General features: G+C 64.3%; 1 protein-coding gene across 1 annotated transcript in view; it reads right to left on the bottom strand.

The window, feature by feature from the left end:
* Window positions 1-6,550, bottom strand: part of IGSF9B (immunoglobulin superfamily member 9B) — a 37,897-nt gene extending 31,347 nt beyond the window's left edge. The window contains exon 1 of the mRNA XM_086766127.1: window positions 6,486-6,550. Coding sequence (XP_086622253.1) covers window positions 6,486-6,549 — 64 coding nt within the window. The 5' untranslated portion in view covers window position 6,550. The remainder of the gene's footprint in view (window positions 1-6,485) is intronic.
* Between the last annotated feature and the right edge of the window lie 13,657 nt (window positions 6,551-20,207).

Here is a 20,207-nt window from a genome sequence, read left to right as displayed (position 1 = left end):
GCGTTAGCCGGAGCACCGGGACCCCCGGGGGAGCCACAGCGGAGATGATGCCCGTCCCCAGCAGCCTGGATCCACTGAGGGCAGCCCCTGGCTCTCCCCTGCCCCAAAACCAAGGGGGGTGGGGGTCCCCAAGCCCCTCCACCCAGCTCCAGGACCACCCTGACCCACCACAGGACTCAGCGGCCATCAGCACCCACTGCTCCGGGATGGCTTCCCCACCCCGACCCCAGAGACCCTGCGGGGGTTTTGGGAACCCCCTGCTCCGAGCAGAGGGCGTGCAGGAGCGCACCCCACCCAGCAGCACCATCAAGGCCACCCCACAGATCAAGGCTTTCCCACAGGAGCCATCCCAGGGCGAGCTAAGCCCTTGGAGCAGCGATTCTCCAGCCAAGCCCGCCCGTCCCTGGGCGTCCCCGAGAGCCCCGGGCCTGAAACCCGGCTCCAACCCGCGCGTCGAGTTTGGCACCCCGCTCCTCCAGCCCAGCCCCAGCCCCAGCCCCAGCCGGGGAGATTAAACGGGGCTCTGGTCTGGCTGCTCCACCCCGCTCAGCTGCAGCCTGTCGTCATCCCGCTCTCGCCATCGGCAGCAAAGCTGCATCCTCAGCACGGCTTCCAGAAAGGGAGAGAGGGAAACCCAGGGCTGGGGGGAACCAAGGGGGGGGTCCCCAAAACCGCAGGCGGAGGGTTCAAGCCCCACATCTCCCTTCCCATCGAGGAAAGGCCCTCGCTTTTCCCCGGCACGCGCGGCCGCCGCCTGCTCCAGGGGGGACGCTCGGGGAGGGATGCTCGGGGAGGGATGCTCGGGGAAGCACGTTCCCACTCCTCCGCGCTGCTCCTCGGGGCTGCCGGTGATTGGCGGCAAGTGACATCACCGCTTCCCCGACGCGGGAGCCGAGCATCACCGGCTATTTTCGGCTCCGGCACAAGAACGTACCGGCAAGAGGCCCGCGTCGTGCCGCCCCACGGGCTCACCGGCCGAACGACCCCATGGGAAGAGGAGCGGGAATAGCCGGCTCCACCAGGAACTGGGACTGGATGGTGGCTGGTTAACTGGGGGTGCTGGCTGGTGGCACCGAGGAGGGCGACGCCGAAATGCAAAGCCCTGAACCATCTGCAAGGAGCAGCCGCTGCATCGCCCGCCCGCTGCAGGCACTCGGCCCCGCTGCGGGGGTCCCGCGCGGCCACGTAGCTGCCTGGCCCCCATCTGGGCGGGGGGATCACCGTGCACACACGTGCAACACGCATGCACGCACACACGCACACGCTTCGCGCCACCCTGACGGCACTCTTGCACCTCTCCATCCCTCATCAGCGCCGCATCGCCGATGAGCTCAGGCGTTCGCGCCCTGTCAGCAGGGACCGCGTCACCGCCCCGGCAAAGAGCTGCGAGGTCCCGTCCCGACCTCGTTGCACCCATCCCGACCTCGTTGCACCCATTCGGGGGGCTGCGAACTCCCCCCTCCCTGCCCACGGCCCCCCTGCACCCATCGGGGACAGCAGCCGTCACGTGCTGCTCAAGAGCATCCAAGGACGCGCGCTTCCTCGCCCGAGCGGGTCCCCAGCACCTCGCTGCCGCCGAAGGGACGGGTCCAGCAGCAAAGGATGAAGGGGCAGCAGCCCCAGCCCACCAGCTCCTGGGGTGCCAAGGTGGGGGTCTCGGCTTCCAGCTCCTCCACGCCCAACGCAGCCTGGATGCCGACGCTCGCCCAGTTGGAGAACTGGGCCACCCGGATGCTTCGGGGACTCACCCTCGCATCCCAACCCCGGCTCCCCAGCAAACCGGCGGGTGACATCCCCGGGGAAAGGGACGAGCCAGCCGCTCTGCCGGACCCCACGCCGGGCCAGGGTCGCCCGGGCAGATGAAAATAGGTCAGGCCCGGCAGCTCGCAGCGCCGGTGTCTGATCGCGAGGCCGGTGGGGAATTGCACGCACGGCTGAGCATCGCCTCCCCACGCGCACGGCCGACTGGCAGCCACGGCAGATAACCGGCCCCCGGCTCTCCCCAGCTGCCACCCACCCCCGTGCCCTCCTGTCCCCACTTCTGGAGCCATCGGAAAAGCAGGGGGAGACGTTTGACGGACCACCCCCCTTGAGTCTCCCCACATTCCCAACCCCGCGCTCCCAACCCCGACCAGGTTTTCCTTCCAAGCCCCGGCCGCCGAAGGCACGCGAGCGATGGAGCCCCTCTCCATTAAAAGAAGCGTTTCTCACCCCCACATTTGTAGGGAAACGCTTGAAAACAATCCGCAGCCGCCAGAAGAAACAGAGCGCAAACAGACGGGGTATTTTTAAACCCACTTGGTTTCCCCAGCCAAGCCCAGGAGGGTTTCCAGGCTCAACCTGTGGTTTGGAAATAGGGCCAACATCAGGGAGCCGCAGCGGTGCTGCGAACCCCAAATTCCCCCCCCCCCCCGGCCTCGGTGCGGGAGCTCGCGTGAAGCCGAGGGATGCCTCGTAAAGAAAAACAAGCAATCAACAGGCTTCGTCATCCGAGCAGATCCAGGAAAAATAAAAGCACGCCGCGTGCCAGGAGGCAAGAATACAAGATGCGGAGGTGGAGTTGAACAGCATCCCAAAGGGAGAGGAGGGAAGGCTGCCGCCGCGTAGAGACGCTGCCGCCGAGGGGCTCCCCGGGATGGCGATGCCGGAGCTGGGAAGCCCCTCGCCAGGGGTCTGGGCATCCAGTTCCTCCCATCCCGAGAGCAGAGCCGTGTGGCGACACGAGACGGGGTGAAGCTGGGGGTATCCAGCATCCCGGGTGCGTTCGCTGAAGCAGGATGCTTCCCGAGAAGGATGCAGCCATGGCAGAGCGGGTTTCCAAATAAAATAGCGCAGCACCTCAGCTCGCAGAGGGGATAAACACAAATCTCACGGCCAAGAGCCCAGGAAGGCCACCCTGGCCAGCAGACACCCACATCCTGGGGTCAAGAGAGGGGATCCCATCCCGATCCCCCCACCCCAGGCTCTCGTCCCCATCCCTGTCCCCAGAGCGCAGGCGCGAGGTCCTGAGCCCGCAGATCTCTCCTCTCCCTGTCGAGCGGAGACGAGATCTGCTCTGACACATCCCGCTCACATCGGCGGAGGCGGGATACGGCGGAGATCTCCGAGGATGAGGCCACCAGCGTGGCATATGGAGGTCGGCCGGGAAGCAGAGCAGGCAGCCAGCGCCGCGAAACAAGGAGGGCAGCGACCGCAGCCCAGGGCGGGGGACAGGGACCCCCCCGCCGCAGGGACCCCCTCCCTACCACCCGCCTCCACAGCTCGGGGGGGGGGGGGGGGGGGCTGCACCCCCCACTGCAAGCTCGGTCCCCCCCCCCTGCAGCCAGGTCCACCTGCAGCCCCCTGAGAGCATCCCCCTGTCCCCTGGCTGGGGACAGATCTGGTGGCGGGAGCGCAGCCCTCACCCCCTCCCCCAGCTGGAAAGCAGCATCTGGGCTTTCAGCCCGATTCCTGCCGTTTTAAGCCCGATTTTCCAGATGGATGCAGGGCGACGCGCAGGTCAAGTGACATGCCTCAAGGTCACGCGGGGCCAGCGGAGGAGCGGGATAAGCTGCGAGGGGCGGCTGGGCGACCCGTTCACTGCGGGACAGTGACTTCAAACCCCGTCCCCGGGGACAAGGGGCATCCTGCGGGACCACCCACACCGTCCCCACGCAGGCAGGCAGCTGCCCTGGGCCCCCCAACTGCCACGTCCCCGCTCCCCGGGATGGCACAGGTGGGATCGCGCCCGGCAGCTCAGCGAGCACACGTGCTAGCGCGGGTCGGGGCTCAGAGATGGAGCACGCAAGAAAATTACTCCCCACCGTCACCCCAGCATCCCCACTCCCACCTGGGGGTCCCCAGCATCCCCTCCCTCTAAACGCCACCGGCCGCACGGTAGCTGCCTCACGGGAGCCATCATCTCCCAGCAACGGCCAGCATCTCCCTTCACGTGTTGTGGGGCCGAAACCGCTCCCGAGGGAGACCTGCACCTGCAGAGAGCTGCCATCGTGCCGCGACCCCCACGCCGGACCCTCATCGCACCGGTACCCAGGGGCAGCGCGTACCACCCCGATGCCTTCAGGGCTCTCCGGCTGGTAACGGGGAGGCAGGCAGCGCTCCGAGCTGCCCGCCAGCAGCTCCTGAATCACGCTGTTCCTGGCTCAGGCAGCCCTCCCACCAACGCCAGCCTCTCCGTCGCGAAGCGGGAGGAAGGGAGTTGTTTGTTTTTTTTTTTCCCCCCGAAGGCCAGCTGGTCGCTCAGGGCTCCCAGCTCGGGAGATGCCTACCGCAGGGGAAGGGAGAGGGAAGGACGCCTCCATCGGCACGGCGTGGGGATGGACCCGCTGCTCGCCCAGCCGCAGGGCTTCTCCTCCAGCCTGAATCCATGACCTCCAAGACTGGAGGTGAACGGGAGCGAAGCCATCCTGCCGCAGCTCCGGAGAGGAACTCGCAGGGTCCACCCATCACCAGCAAAGCTGCATCTTCCAAGTCAAAAAGGCAACCGAGCCAGGAAAACAGCACCGCAAAAACCCTCCGGAAAACCAAATCGATGACCGAGACGCGCGCGTCCCCCTCTACCCTGCGCGCTTCCTAACAGGTCCGGAGTGGCAGAAATCCCCTGGGAAAGGATGGAAAGAAGAGCTGGGCCAACCCCCTTGGCCGATCCCGGAGCCAAACCATCCCCTTGCCAGCGGAGAGTGGGGCCAAAGCCGTGTGCGCCAAAGCCCGGTGGTTGCCGGTCCAAACCCCGCCACGGTCGAAGCGGCACCAGCCCTCGCGCGCGACATCCCTGCGCCAGGAGCGAGCGGGGGACGCGGCGCCGGCATCGCCGCGGCCAGCCGCTCTGACCAGCCAAGGTCAGCGCCGTCGGCGTCACCTGCCGCGGTGTCCGGAGGGGACCTCTTCGACGGGAGCCCTCGCCCGATCTTCCCTCCGCAACCCGCGCCCGCCGGATCCGCAAGCGTCCTCACTCACCGCGCGCCACCGCGTCACGCTCGTGGGAGAGGGAGGAAAAGCCCCTCGGCGTCACGGCGCTGCGGGGAATGCCAGGAGGCCGAATCCCTCCTCTGACACCCACTGCCGGCGCGGTCACGTCCCGGCTCTCCTCCCCCATGGCGTAAGAGGGGATAACGCGCCCTCCTTCCCTCTCTGAGCCGATTAACGCCTGGAAAGCCCTCGGAGAGCGGGACCAGGCGAGAGGGCTGCCCAGGGCCAGCGCCGCTGCATTTCAGATCGGTGAGGAGGAGGACGTGGGGGAGGAAGGCCACGGTGAAGGGGAACAGCCCCGGCGAGGGCACCCGCACATGGTGAGCCCCAGCCCCGCTCCGAAGCCCCGTCCCCAAGCGATGCGGGGCGGCGGTCCCCCACGAGGGGAGGATGGCGCGGGGGCCGAGGGGCGGCTGGGGCGAGTCCCGTGGGCTCCTTGTCCCCACGCAGCCCTCCCAGCGCCCACCCACGCGTTACTCACAGCACGCTCATTCATCACGTACGCGCCGCTCCGTACGCGCAGCACCCCCGCAGCCGGGGTCCCCCACACCCACCCACCTTGGCACCAGTTCGGTAGCCCCATCCCAACGGTTCCAGGGTTTTTTTTCCAAGATCCTGGGCGCCGAACTCCTTTCTGAGGCTGAGGATCCCTCTACAAACCGCCTCGCCACGCCGCAGGATGCGCTTCAGGCAGGCAGCAGCCGGCAAGAGGGCCCCCTCCCCTCCAAAAAAAAGGGGTAACCCCATCCCGACCCCCAAGGATGGAGCCTCCAGGCAGGGATGCCAAGGGACCGCGGCCGGATGCGATGCCGTCACGCAGCGGGGGCTGCGGCACCCCGGGACGCGCCGAGGTGCCCCCCCCCCCCCCAAACCCACCCGTGCCCACCGAGGCGGTGATCCCCACCACCACGCCGCGGGGCTGGGAGCGGCGGTGGCTACCGGCCGTGGCTACCGGCCGTGGCTACCGGCCAGGCATCGCCCTCCTCTGCCGGCGGCCACCGCGTCCCCGCGGGCAGGGCTCGGCGACAGCCAGGGTGGGGACCACGGGGATGCGGGGATCCCCCCGCAGCCGGCGAGATGCCGGCGGCAGGGACGGTGCGGCGCCAGCATCTCCCCATCCGGCTGCAGGGATGGCCGGGAGGGAGGGAGGGAGGGGGCCGGCAGCCGAAGGGGAAAAAAAAAAAAAAAAAAAAAAAAAAGCCGGCGCCAGAAAAATCAGGGATATTCCCCGCCGCCATCTCCCTCCTGACCTTGGGCAACCCTGTGCCTCAGTTTACCCAGCGCAGCAGCCGCTCTGCAGTAGCGGGGGGAGGCGGAGGGGGGGCAAAGTCACCCCCAGACCCGCATCCAGGCGCGCGGGGTGGGGGGGAAGGCACCGCATCCCTTTTCCCCCTTCCCCACCACCATTCCCAAGGGGAATTTCCAAGCCCCGGGGGATGCAGAAGAGGACCCCCCCCGCCCCTACCGCCCCACCTCGGGGCACCCCGGAGGTGAACGTCCCGCGGACCCCCACTCACCTTGGACGGGCAGCCCGCGGGCACCGAGCACACTTGCTACCACAGCGGCCACATACCAAATCATAGTACTACCGGTCCCCGGTGCGCACCATCTTCCGCCCGCCGGGCTGCCCGGCCTGGGCGGGGCTGGGCAGGGTTGCCCGGGCCGGGGTAAAGCTCCCCGGGCCCGAAATGGGGGGCGCGGTTCAGGACCGACCACCGGCTGCTCCCGTACCCGCGCCCATCATCCCGCCGCGCCGCGCCGCACCTGCCCTCAGCCGCACGGCGCAGCCTAGCCTGCTGCCTTTAGCGCTTCGGTACCGCCCCCGCCTTCTTCCCATTGGCCGCCCCTCGGCGGAGTGGGCGGCGATTGGTCAGCGGAGAGGGGCCCGGGCCCGTTTCAAGGTGGGTTGCGCGCGCGCGCGGAGGGGAGGGGAGGGGAGGGGAGGGGAGCGGAGCCGGGGCGGGGAGGGGAGGGGTGGGGAGCGGGAGGGGGCGGGGGGGCGGGGGGGAGAGGACGGGCCCGGCGCCGCAGTATCATGCGCACTGCCGGGAGCGGCGGGCGGTGCGCCGGAACGGCGGGGGAGCGGCGCGGCTCGGGGTCACCTCCGCCGGCCCCCCGGCACCTCCCTGCGCACCGGCTCGGCCTCTCCTGCCCGGCCGCCGAAGGTGCCCGCGTGCGCCGGGTCGGTGTCACCTCCCTGTCCCCGGCACCGCATCACATCCCTGTCCCCCCGCATCGGCTCCGTGTCACCTTCCCGCCTCCAGATGTGTCCCCCGCACCGGTACAGCATCACCTTCCTGTCCCCAGATGTGCCCCCGCAGCAGCACAGCACAGCATCACCTTCCTGCTCCCAGATGTGCACCCTGCACCAGCACAGCATCACCTTCGTGCTCCCAGATGTGTCCCCTGCCCCTGTGCAGCACCTTCCCGCCTCCAGATGTGCCCCTGCACCAGCACAGCATCACTTTCCTGCTCCCAGATGTGTCCCCTGCACCGGCTCGGTGTCACCTCCCTCCCTCCAGATGTGCCCCCTGCACCAGCACAGCATCACCTCCTTGTCCTCAGGTGTGTCCCCTGCCCCAGCACAGCACCTTCCCATCTCCAGATGTGCCCCTGCACCAGACCAGCATCACCTCCCTGCCCCCAGATGTGCCCCCTGCACCAGCTCGGCGTCATTTTCCTGCTCCCAGATGTGTCCCCCACATTAATTCAGTGTCACCTCCCTGTCCCCAACACCGCTGCAGCATCACCTCCCTGTCCTCAGATGCGTTCCTGCCCCTGTGCGGCACCTTCCCATCTCCAGATGTGCCCCCTGCACAGCGCAGCATCACCTTCCTCCTCCCAGATGTTCCCCCCCCCCCACCCTGGCGCAGTGTCACCTCCCCGTCCCCAGCTCCGCTGCCCGTCCCTGCTGCCACCCTCCACCTCTCTGACACCCCAGTGCCGCTGGGTCACCTCCTTACCGCGGGCTGAGCCACCTGCCCCCCGCACCGGCCCCCTTCACCTCAACCGACATCAGCCGTGCCCTTGAAAAAAAGCAAATAAAGAAAAATAGGTCAAAAAAAAGGAAGCCCCCCCCCTGCACCCTCCCGTCTGAGCCCACCTCTCCTCCCTGCGAAGGCCTCTGGTGATGCCAGACGGGCAAGCAGCCGCGCCCCGCTCGCCGGCGCGGTGGGCTGGCAGAGCCAGGGACGACCCTCGCGTTGAGGCGGTTTGGCTCTTGAAGCCAAAAGTTCCCCAAAAGTCATGTTTACAGCAGCCTGGCAGGGCAGAGCCCCTTGGCCGGCGCACCCTCCCCTCTCCGCTCCTGCTGGCTTCAAAGCACCCGAAAAAAACCCCGGCCGTCACCCGCTGCCCGCGAGGGAACAAGCCCAAGGTCGGCAGAGCTCCGTCCACCTTCGCCCAACCGGAGAGAGTCAACATATTCTGCTGCAACTGAATGGTTTTGTCACAATTTCCAACAAAAAAAAAAAAAATAACCAAGGGCACTGGTGGCACCTACGTCGGGAGCCCAGGGCGCATGGGCAGGACCCGGCCGCGTGCCTCTCGGAGCCGATCCCAGCGGCCCCACCAGCATCCTTCCAAGAAACTGGAAATATGGGCTCGGGTCGGAGCGCGGCTGCCGGTTCGCACCCCTGTTTCTCCAGACTAATCTGATGGTTTTGTGAGCTCTGTTCCCCGCTGTTTTCACACTTTCTCGCCCTATTTATAGCGGGGTTTATTTACACGAGCGGGGCACGGCGTGTACTTTCACGGCAGCCTCGCGGTGGCAGAGCCGGGAGCGGGCGAAGGCGGCAGGCGAGGCAAGGAGCGTCCCGGTCGAGCCGGCTCTCGGGATCAGGGACAGAGGTTTGGGTTTGGGTATCGGCACAAGAAAAGCAGGAATGAGTTAAAAGCCCAGGCTGGAAATTCAAAAATTCCCAGCCCTCGAAGCTCCGAGGTTCTGGTTCAGCAAAAAATATTTGCCACCGGAGAGGGGCCGAGGTGAAAATGGGGTTTTTGGGGTGCAGGTCACTGCCGCTCTCCTCCCGGTCTGTCGCTACCCAGCCGGGAGATGCTGGCCGCGGGATGCTCCAGCCCACGCGGGGCTGAGTCTCCCCTGCACAAGTGCAGGATTATTCACAGCCTTCAGCGTTTGTGTGGCGGAATCACGAGTCTCACCGCACCTGATCTCCCGGGAGAGCTGCCTCCTGCACTTCGGGAGGCGACGGCCCACATGGGGGGGGAAAGCGGGACCGGGTGTCTCACGGCATCCCACATCGCCCAGCTGTCGCCTCTCCTCCCCGCTCCGCACGGGGACCGGGAGAAAGGAGCCCACCCCGTCCCTGCCGCCGCTGCGAGGACGGGACACGCGCAGGAACCCCAAAAGCGCGGGAGCCCAGCGCGGACATGCGCGCGCAGCAAGCGTGCCACGGGGGAAGACCGAAAAAGCGTCTGGATGGAGTCGGCGAAGGCTGAGCAGGCAGATGGGCTCGGGGTTAGGCTGGTTCCCTCCCCGTCCCCTCTGCCGTCGCCGGTGGCTCATCGCCGGCGCGTGACTCCAGCTGGCAAGCGAGGAGGAATTATCCTGCCATGCCTTCCTGGCTCCACGTCCAAGTCGTGGAGCAAATCCACCTGTGGCATTTCAGAAAAGGCACCCCGACTTCTGCGGAGAGGGGTCAGCTGAGTCACGTTAACAACTTTTTCCCTTCCCTTAGCAGGTCTCCAGCTTAGCCAATTACTCATCAGCCCGCTAACGGGCTCGCTCACACAGCGCTCCCCGGATCGAGCGGCAGCCGGTGCCTGCCTTCTCCGATTAACCTCAGCGAAGGATCCCACCCCGGGAAGGCGACGCTCATCACCTCCTTTTCCAGCCGAAATACGGCGCAGGGCATCCCCGTCCCAGCACGGGCCAGGGGAAGGCAGCGCCGTCGGGCTCAGCCTCGTGACGCAGGACCTCAGCGGGAGCACATAGGGGGTGGTGGGAGACCCCAGACCCACGGCAGCCCCTCCTACTGCCTGCAGTGGGGCACGCGCTCCTGTCCCCCAGCACTCCTGGGGCTGCCAGCGATGCCCCCCCCCCCCATACCCCAAAAAGATGCCGGACCCTCGGTGCCAGGGACCACAGCCTCACGCTGCTGCTCCCCGCCCTGCCCCCCCAGCGCCCCGGCACTGCCGCCCACCCCATTACTCACTGGGCCTCTCTGGCACTGGGAACGCGAGCATGGGCACAGCACGTGCTCCTGGGGGCTGGGGGACTTGTCATCGGCGCTGTCATCGCCGTGAGTAACCACACTTTGTGTCTTGGCTCCCCCAAAAAGCTGGGAGCGTGCTTCTCGCCTTGCGGGGGGGGGGGGGGGTGGGCACAGCCCCACGGCAGCTGCTCAGCTGCCACCTCCCCGGCATCACGGGGAAACTGAGGCACGGGGGTTCGGGCAGCGCGCCCCGAAAGGAGAGGGGACAGGCTGGGGAAGGAGAGGTGACTCACTGGATGTCGGGGGGTGAAGAAGGCTGGCTCAGCGCTGTGAGGCAGAGGCCGCCGTCCCCGTGCTCCAACCTCTCGCCCTGACATCCTTTTCCAGCCCCGGCGTGTCATCGGCTGTGACACACTCTGCTGACGTCCCCGAATCATGTGGCATCAGCCTCGCCGGTAAATTACCGGCAGCAGGAGCTTTTTCCCTCTTCCCTGCTGCAGCCGGGCGCTCTGGGCTCCCTGGACCCCCTCGACCGGAGCCCACCCCAGCCCTGCGCGGCTGCTGCATCCCCCACGCTCCGGCATGCGAGCTGCAGCCAGCTGGCCGCGAACCCGGGGGGGATCGAGGCCCCCCAATTCGGTTTTCCCCATCTCTGCTCCCCCAGGACCCTCATCAGTGCCAGGCAGGGACCACCGGGCTGTGGGACCCTCTGCCATGGCCCCCGCAAAATCCCAGCAGCAAGGGCACACGCTGGCCCAGCCACAGGAGGGGACAAGATTTTGGGGGTCCCCTCCGCTACCGGACCCCGCAGCACCCCGAGAAGGGCTGGTGGAGGAGGGGGGGGGGATGCAGCTTTCCTAGGGAGAAGGGGGGGCCAGGCTTGGAAAAGGCTTTTGGTGCCGGAGAGAAGGGCTCCCTTGTAGCGTGCCAAGAGGCAGGGGAAGCTCAGAGCCGCCTTTGTTCGGAGGGGAGCAGGCGGCGGCTGCGGGGGGCTGCAGCCTCGCATCTCCCCGCCCGTGCTCCTCCTCAAGCCGAGCATCCCTGGTAGGGGCTCAGCGGGGTCTCCAGCCGCAGCCCAGAGGCCACAATGAAGGGCTCACCCCGTTACGACCCGGAGGGCACGAGGCAGTTGGCCATCACCAGCACGGGCATCAGCCCCCCAGGGCTCTGCTGGGGACCTGGGGGTCCTGCACCACCAGGAGACACAGCTCCCAAGAGCGACCGCGGCACAAACCAGTGAGATGAGTTGGCTAGTCCTCAGCTCGCCGCTGAAACCACCCCCCAGCCAGCCAGGCATCGCTTCTCCCCCCACCCCCGGCATTGCTTCCCCACAGCTGGGCTTGGCCCCCAGTCCGCTTCCCCCCACGCTCCCCCCCCCCAGCCAGGCAGCAATCAGCCCTGCATTCAGAGGGCTGGCGGGGGAAGATGATTAGGCAGCGAGTCAGACCGCTTTTGGGGACAAATGTGCAATCAGCCCCCGGGGGGACGTGCCTTGCTCCCTTGGAAGGGGGGTGCAGCCCGGGGGGGGGGATGCTCTGAAGTGGTGGCCCGGGGATGGGCAGCATCCCACCCTGTTTCCCTGACTCTTCCCCCATCCCCAAAAACGAGCAGCTGGAAATCCTCATCTCTAGCCTGTTCCCCACCCCCCCATCAGACAGCAGCAGCTTTCTGGGGCCCCCAAATCCTGGATCGAGGGGCGGCTGGTGCCCGACGCGTGCCCTAACCCGCTGGGCTGCAGCGGCATCCCCAATAACGACCCGGGCAGCACCACAGCCCCGCTTTGACGCACCAAATTCAGGGAGAGCCCCCTCCGCTGCTGCCCTGGCCCCGATGCTCGCGGATTTGATCCCCCAGATACCAACCATCTCCCTCTCCACCTCGGGCCCCGGCGTGCCGCTGCTGCCGCACGCTGACATTTCTTTTCCCGGATGCCACTTATTTATAGCACGCCTGACCTTTTCCCCGAGTTTACGTCCTCCTTTCCCTTCCCCTTCCACCCACCCAGCTCCAAAAACCACCCCCGGCTTTCTCCCAAGCCCGGCTGCGCGCAGACATCCCCAAAACCCAGCCGGGATGCAGTCCGCCAGCATCCCCACAGATGACGATGCAGGAGGATAAAGCTGGGGCTGTCCGTCAGGCACGGAACCCCCTTTTTTTTTTTCTTCTCCGAGGAACAGCTTCCCAGGCTGCTCTGAAATCCAGAGGGAGGGAAAGCACGCTGGGGAAAATGCCTGGCTTCAGGGATCCAGCCCTCAGCAGCGGGATCCCCTTGCTCCTGCCAGCCCGGGGGGCTCCGGGTGCCAAAGGGCATCCCGGCTGCGGAGGGAAGCAGGAGCTGGCCCCTCGCCCTCTCCGTTGGCTGTCCATCCATCCATCCATCCCTCCTCAGGCGACGGGCTCCAGCAGCCGCCCCAGCGCCCCGACCTCGCGGCAGCCGGCCCCACGCCGCCTCTGCTGCTCTAATTACTCCTCTCGCACCCGGGCGCCGGGCCCTCCAACCAAATTGCCATTGATTCTTCGCTCCGGCCCGATCGATGCCATTGACTGAGGCATCAGAAAGACAAACCCAGGCTCCCAGCCCGGGAAGGCGGCGGGAGCCTCGGGGAGGGGATGCCACCGCGCGTGGGAAGACGCAGGATGCGCGGGGCTGGCTGCGTTTGATTCTTTCCATCCCTGGCTCCAGATGGATCAGGCAAACCCCTTCAAGGACCAGAAAGCAGCCGCTCACTTCTCCTCTGGCCATGGTGTACAAGACATCCAGCAGCGGGGACCAAGCTCCTGGACCACGCGGTCCAAAATCCCCGGCGCCAAAGGGCTTCCCTCCCAAAACCTCCTCCCATCTCCAGCTCCCGTCTGTAAGGGAAAGGATTTTTCTCTCAACCTGCTGAATCAGCAAATCTCGCCTGTGACCAGGGCTGCATCCCAGCCATTTAAATGAAGCAGCAATGATATTTAGCAGCACGGGCAGCCAAACCAGGATGGGGAGAGCTCGCCCTGCGCGGGACGGGGACGCTGTGGTCCTCCCCTGCCCGGGCGAAGGGATAAGCTGTCCTTCTCCATCCCCAGCCCCAGGCCCTGCTTCCCAGCAGCCACAGGCAGGGAATAATTGAATCAGAGCCCCGCCAAGGGATCGCTGGCTAAACCTCCCCCCAGCCCAGCCTTACGCAGATGGGAAACGGGGCGGGGAGCTGCCCCTGCGGCCCCCACCTCCCAGGAGCGGATAATAGACCCCCGCGCAAGGAAATTACAAGGAATTTGCAGCCATCCCATCTAATCCACGGGGGAGACATCCGAATCCTGCGAGGAGCATTTGGCTTCTGGGTACCCAGGAGCTTAGGGACGTGCAGAGGCATTAAAAACACACATGGGGATTAAGCCGGGAAGTGGGAAGGGAGAGCACAGCTGGAGACCATGGGTGGCCGCCGGAGAAGATGCTTGGGGCTACCCAAGGGCAGTGGGTAAACAGGTTTTAGGCAACATCTCCAGGTCCCCAGTGCCCTGATCCAGCCTCGGAGCCTGAGGCGGTGGGGACGGAGACGGGAACCCGAGGGATGCGGCAGGGCAGGTGGGATTTGACCAACGGCACGCGCAAGCGAGGTGCCATGGGGTATCAGGATTCGGATGCCCACGCAGGGACCGAGCACCGCAGCCCGTGCCCAAATCTGCAGCCAGGGACAAGCACCCGGCCTCGGAGCAGGGCAGAGCCAGCCTCCAGCATCCCCCACAGCCAGGGCCACGCTGGTGGGGTCTTCCAAGGATAGACTTCGGCAACATCCCTCATCATTTGGGATTTATTCTGATCATCTCTAATCCTCCGTGTTGATTGCCAAGGCTCCCGATCCCATTAGCTGGGCCACGCTGGGATGTTATTTATGTTGGAGGGGTGTTTAAAATTCATATTAATCCCATCTCGATAATCTAGCATTTATTGATTTTTTTTATTTTTAACCTCGCGTTTTATTAAGACGAGCCAAGGCAGCTCCAGCCCTGCGACCCCAGCAAACCCTCGGAGGTGCCATGTGCTATGCCCTGGCCACACCAAACGCTCCCAAAACGCTGGTGGACCTCAACCCATGGAGGAGATGCTGCCTCTGGCATCACCAGGGGCCTGCGAGCCGCCCAGCTCCCAGCAGCATCACCCCTAAACCCGTTATCATCATTTTTCTCAATTATCACAGAAAGAAGCGGCTTCCGCTCGGCGCGTTCGGGGATGTCGGCGCCCGCGATCGCCTGATGAGGAAGGAGCCATTAGCACCCCGTCAAAACAGCTTCTCAAAAACCGGCTTTGACAAAATTGTCGCAGGAGAGGCAGGGGAATCAAGGGAGCCCGGCGCAGCTGTACATCATTTTGACAGCTCGCATTAAGGCAACTTCAGGCACCCCTGGGAAATTACCTCCCCGTTAAGCAGAGCTCACAGCGAGCGCGGCGCTGGCAGCGCAGGCAAAGCCACCACCGGGCAGGATTTGGCCTCGCCGGGGCAAACTGGGGCAGGAGGGTGCCCAACTCATGGAAACCAGGGCCCCGTGCCTCAGTTTCCCCCAGCGCAAAGCCCTCTTGGCCGCGAGGGCTTTTCAAGGGCAAAGCCACCTCCAAACACCCTCTCAAATTATGAGGTGGGAGAAAACCAGCTGCAGCATCCCAACCCCATAGCAAACCCATCCTTCCATCCCAATCGAGCCACTCCGGGCAGATTTGAGCCTGAAGCCGGTGAGTTTTTCCGCACGAGGTAGGAGGAAGCTTGATGGAGCAGAGCCAGGATGGCACCAGCTCCATCAAATGCCTCGAGACACTCGCGGGGAGAAAACCAACGCAGCGGCGATGGTCCAAGGGAGAGGTGTGGGGACGAGGAGGGCAGCTCGGTGGCCTCACGGTATTTTTAGCTCCCGGTTTTATTTAAGAGCTGGCGGTTTAACAAGGAGCCTGTTTTAATTGAAACCCCAGTCACTAAGGAAAACACAAGGAAGGGGAGTAAATATATAAAAATAGTCATGTTTCTAAAGGTTCTGTGGTACCTGGCTAATTAAATGGAGTGTTTTAATTATAAATCAAAGTTAGTGCCATTTTAAAAAAAAAAAAATAAATAACCCACAGGCATTTCTCTTGATTTGAAGAGCAGCTGATACCAACTTGGAAAAACAAGTTTGGACCCGCTCACCCGCAGCGGCACCAAAGCAGAATCAGAGAGACCCCGGGACCAGCCACAAGCACGGCGGGAACCAGGAGAGGCGGGCAGGCGTTGGCACGGAGAGGCGATGCGCAAAAGCGGCGGCTCCGTAAGGAAAGTGAAGATCTGAAGGGCAGAAGTGATGCTGACCTCCCCTCTTAGCCCCCAGCACCAAGGAAGCCGGGAGGAGACGCAGCGCTTGGAAAACGGGTGGATGTTTTACGGCTGTGCCCGGCTAGCCCGGTGGGATGGCTTTCCAGCAGCGCTGAAACAGGGCAGGCGGAATACGGTCATTCCCAAAACGTTGGGTGAAGAGCAGCTTCATTCCCCCATCAGCCCCTCTTGTCAGACAGAGGTTTAGAGGAGCTGAGACCGGGAGGGTTGGGGTCAAAATCCTCCTGCAGCTCCTGGGGGTCCCTCGCCCATTGTTCCTACCAGGGGAACCCATCGTTGGAGGCCCTGTACCCAAAGGTGGTCAGCTGGAGGTCACCAGCTCCCAGTCTGGGGTGGAGGAAGCTGGTGGTACCCATACGATGCTCCTCAAAGCCAGACTCTCCAGTCCAGGATCCAGGGATGAGCTAAGCAGCGCTCAGTAAAACCCTGGAGAACTATAGCCATGTGCATCAAGATGTCAACCATCTGGGCACTTCCGATGAGCACAAAGCCACTTTCCTGTGTTTTTCTGGAAATCCTGCTTCCCGGTGTCAATCATCACCTCTCCGAGCATCAGGTGCCCAGGGCTGGATCCTTTTTGGGGCTGGAGACACTCAGGGGATTTCACCCTTCCCCTCCCCGTACCCGAGCGATGCAGAGCCATCCCCTGCAGTTACCTCTCCAAAAAGTGATTAAGAGCCATCTTTGTCTGGGAGGGATTAGAATGGCACTCATTAAAAGAAAAAAAAAAATTGGCATGAGGAAATATGTACATTGCAAAACAAAATGTGTTGCTTTTTAATATGTTTTTTATAACCCAAACAAATTTGTTTCTCACACTCCCAGGCTGGAAAAAGGAGCCGTCCGACAGTTTAGGATTGCAGTTTGCAGTCAGCTCCGCCAAAGAATCTGTTGCAAAGCTGTCGCAGGAAATAAATGCCGGTTCCCCGCTGCGCCGCGGCTCTGCCGGCACTCCGGTCACCGCGGCTCTGCCGGCATCGCGGGGAAGGCGAGCGGGGAGCTCCGAGCCACGGGGAAAACGGCCGGGGAGCGGCAGCCGCGCGTACCTGCGTCACCCGTGGCTGCCAAGGACGCGGTGGCCTTGCAGAAGGCTTTCTGCAGGGAGCGCAGCCGCTGCAAGGGCATCGCTCCGTCCCCCGGTCCTGCCCCGAGCTCAACGTGCCGCGGCCTCGCCGCGGTTTGTAGGACAGAAACCCTTAGCTGATCTCAGCAGATTTTTTTTTTTAATTTTTTTTGCACTGCCCTGCACGCCTTTCCTCTCCAAAAAAAAGTCCACATGCGTTGCCCGCATCTTATCACCTGTGCAGCGAGACAGCGCACGAGATGCTGCTCCCAAATCACCTCTCTGGGGATCGCAACCAGAGGACCGGGAGACTCCCAGCTGGTTCCCAAAAAATTAGCCCCCCCGCAGAAAAGCGGCCAGGGAGCCATCCTGGCCAGCCCGCGCAGGGGGACGGTGGGAGCTCACCCTGCTCTGCGCTCGGAGAACGGCTGATTCACGCTTTTTTTTTTTTTTCTCCAGGCTTCCTTTGCAAAACCTTGGATGAGGACAAAAGGCAAAGCTTGAGCGGGTGTCTTCCGCAGCGGGCCGCGCTGGGCTTCCCTTCGGGAGGGATGCTGCCGGCCAGAACGGTGGATTTTTTTTTGTAAAAAGAAAATAAAAGAAGGCCTTACCACTTCATCACGGAGGACTGAGCACCCCTGCTATAAATTCCCCCAGCCCCAGACACCTGCTGCTCCCACCAGAGCCTGCTTTTTTAGGCAGCACTGAAAAAGCCCAGTCTATTTTAACAGCATATTTTTGCGCTTGGTTTTAAGTTCTTAAACAATACAGGGTGCCAGATCAGGGGCGGTGCAGACTAGGAAAAGGAGCAGCGGGCCGCGCGGATGCCCGTGGATATTTATGAGGGCTGGGAGATAAATAGCAAGGTGACACGGGTGACGCTTATCCCCCCAGCAGCGCTCCATCGCCGCAGCCTCGCTGTACCGAGGGCGCGATAACGGCTCCGAAACGTGCGGCGTGATGGATGCGGCGGGAGAGTGACAGTTGCTGGGGCAACCGGCTGCAGAGGTACCCAGCTCTCTCCCCTCAGACGGGCTCCGAAACAGACCCAGTCCCCTTGCCCATGCCAGGCGAGGACGAGCAAGAGCCTGCGATGCCAAACCAGCCAGAGGAGGCCTGGTCCAGCCCAAAATTACCCTTCCTGTTGCGTTCTGAGCGACACGAGCGAGTTTTTCTGCCCGTAACCAAAGCCATGAACCAACAGGACTCCCCGAAGAGACCCGAGCAGCCACTCCGTGCCCAGAGCATCCCAGAGCCCCCCGAGCTGCATTCGGTACCTGGCCACGAGCGCTGTAGGGTCGCCGAGCCGGGCAGGAGCTGCGGCAGAGCAGCAGAGGGCTGGCAGAGCCCCTGCTCCCCTATTTAAAGCCTCACGCCCCGCAGCTGTGGCCCCCACAGGGTTTGGGAGGCTCCAGGTGCCCCCTATCAGGGCTGCTGTCGCCCCTGCATCCTTCCCCACCCCGCATGCCACTCCCGCTGGCCAGCATCCCCCCGGGAATGCTGTCCCCTTCATCCCGCTCATCCACAGAGCGCCCATGCTCCCTCACTTAAAACCCCCCTCTCCCCTTGAACCCGTGTTATTTATTTTGCTCCATTAAGAAGCAGCGTCCACGGCTGCAAATCCGCTGGCAGCTGATCCCTGGCCGCTGCCTCCCCTCCCCAGTGCCCTTCCATTAGCGCCTCCGTCCATCCCAGCATCATCCTGGCCAAGAGCTCCTTAAAAAACCTCTAAGCCAGGAGCAAACCTCCGGGGGCGGAGGGGGGGGACACGACGACACATCCACCCGGCCCACCGGAAAATCCCGCATCGGAGTGATGCTGGGGATGGCACAGAGGCGATCCGAGAGGGGAGGTGGGCTGTCACCACTCGATAGGAAAAAATGAGCCCCTCCTTCCTCATCCCCCTGCCCTCCTCCTCCTCCCCGGTCCCCCAGGTTGATGCGCGAAGAATAGACCCGTTGGCTGGCGGGGCTGAGTAACGCGCTGAGCCGCTCCTCCCCGGCAGTGAGTAATCGCGCTCTCATCTCCCTCGCCGGCGCGGTGTTAGCCGGGGACACGGTGTTCCCAGTGCGGCCCCGCGGCCTCCTCAGCCGCCCCGGTCCCACTCCGCCTTGGACCCAGGGCGGCGTCCCGCGGGTGACGCCTCACGGGTGGCACGCGGCGGTTTCACACCACGCCGTGGTTTTATGCCACGCGGTGCCACCTTTGCCCGCGGCGTCGTGGCGAGCCATGCCCACCCGGGTGACATCTGGGCAGCATCCTCCATCCCGGCTCCCCTCCACGCGCTGCCGGACCCCACCGAGCGGAGAAGCGCATCCCTGCTGGGTGCCATGGAAACGTGGCTCCTGCAAGGGGTGGTGCGGGGGAATCTCCTCTTCCACCTGGTTTTTCCTTCCTCCTGGGAAATGCTGGAGGTGCGAAGGGTTTGACCCCGGCCACGATGGGTTGCCGGCAGCTCCTGCCCGCAGCTGCCTCCCGGGGTGGGTTTGTCCTGGGCCGTCTCTCAGGGTGCGCGGAGCCCAGCGCCCAGGGACCCCAGAGCATCCCTCCCTCCCCGCCGCTGAGTCACTTGGCACCGGCGGTACCCGGGCTGCGGTGGCAGTGCGGGGCTGGCGCTCGGCTCCCGCTCCGGCACCCACACGGCAGATGGCAAGCCTGTCGCCTTGTGATTTGATTTTTTTTTTTTTTTTTTTTTTTTGGCTGTTATTTCAGTCCGCGGCCCCCTCTCCCTTCGCCCCGCCGTGTCCCCTCGCCACCTCCTACCAGGCTCTGGTGAGCACAAGGATTTTGCACGAGGAGGCAGAGCTTTCGGTGCCACCCCACAGCCCTCGGTGGGACGTCGCAGGCTGGCAGTGTCCCCCATGGGACAGCACTGGCTGGCGCACTGGGGTCCGGCCAGCCCTGCAGCTCCCCGTGGCACCAACGCCGCTGCCGGCCGGGCTGGGTGACGCCGGTGTCCCCCAGCTGAGGTCTACGTGCTGCGCATCAGACGGTGGCCCTGGGCGTGGGGACATCCTGCCGTGCCCCAGTGAGGGGACAGGTATTGGGAGTGCTGGTTAAGAGAGAAATGCCTGTCCCATCGCTGCCCGGCACCTCCCCGAAGGGCCGTCAGTGGCATGAGTTTGCTAGGTCTCAGCCGGGCTCCCCGCAGGCAAGTGGCTGGTGCCACCAAACCGATGTGGGACGTCCCTCCCCTGGGCTGTCCTTCGCGGGGTTCCCGAGACCCCGCTGCCGGAGCAAGGGCCTATGCCCCTCACGCCGACAGGTCCCGCATGCGGGTCACGGCCACGAGCGGCGACCTGATGCGCAGCCCCACGCTGGCTGCCCGCAGCGCTAACGAAGAGCGCGGTGACGAGGCTCTGGGCTCTCCTGCCGGAATCTGATTTCTCTTCTTTGGCCGCGGCCAAGCACACCCGAGCCGAGGGAGAAGCCTCTCCGCGGAGTGATGGGTTCAGAGGCTCAGCTGCGCCGGGGAAAGAAAGAGAAAAAAAAAAAAAACCTAAAAAAAAAAACCCCAGCGCGAGCAAGACAGACTATAAATAAAAGCTGGAGAAGTGGGAGGCAGCAGGCACAAGGGCTTTCTGAAGCGGCGAGAGGAGCAGGTGCGTGTTGGCTCCGGCACTCGACGCCTTTGTGTTTCCCGAAGAAGCCCGGGTATCCCTA

The sequence above is a fragment of the Chlamydotis macqueenii genome, chromosome 24 (assembly GCF_036417535.1).
Source record: "Chlamydotis macqueenii isolate bChlMac1 chromosome 24, bChlMac1.mat, whole genome shotgun sequence".
In the NCBI taxonomy this organism is placed as follows: Eukaryota; Metazoa; Chordata; class Aves; order Otidiformes; family Otididae; genus Chlamydotis; species Chlamydotis macqueenii.
The sequence above is the reverse complement of the archived record's forward strand: the minus strand, read 5'-3'. Positions and strand labels throughout refer to the sequence as shown.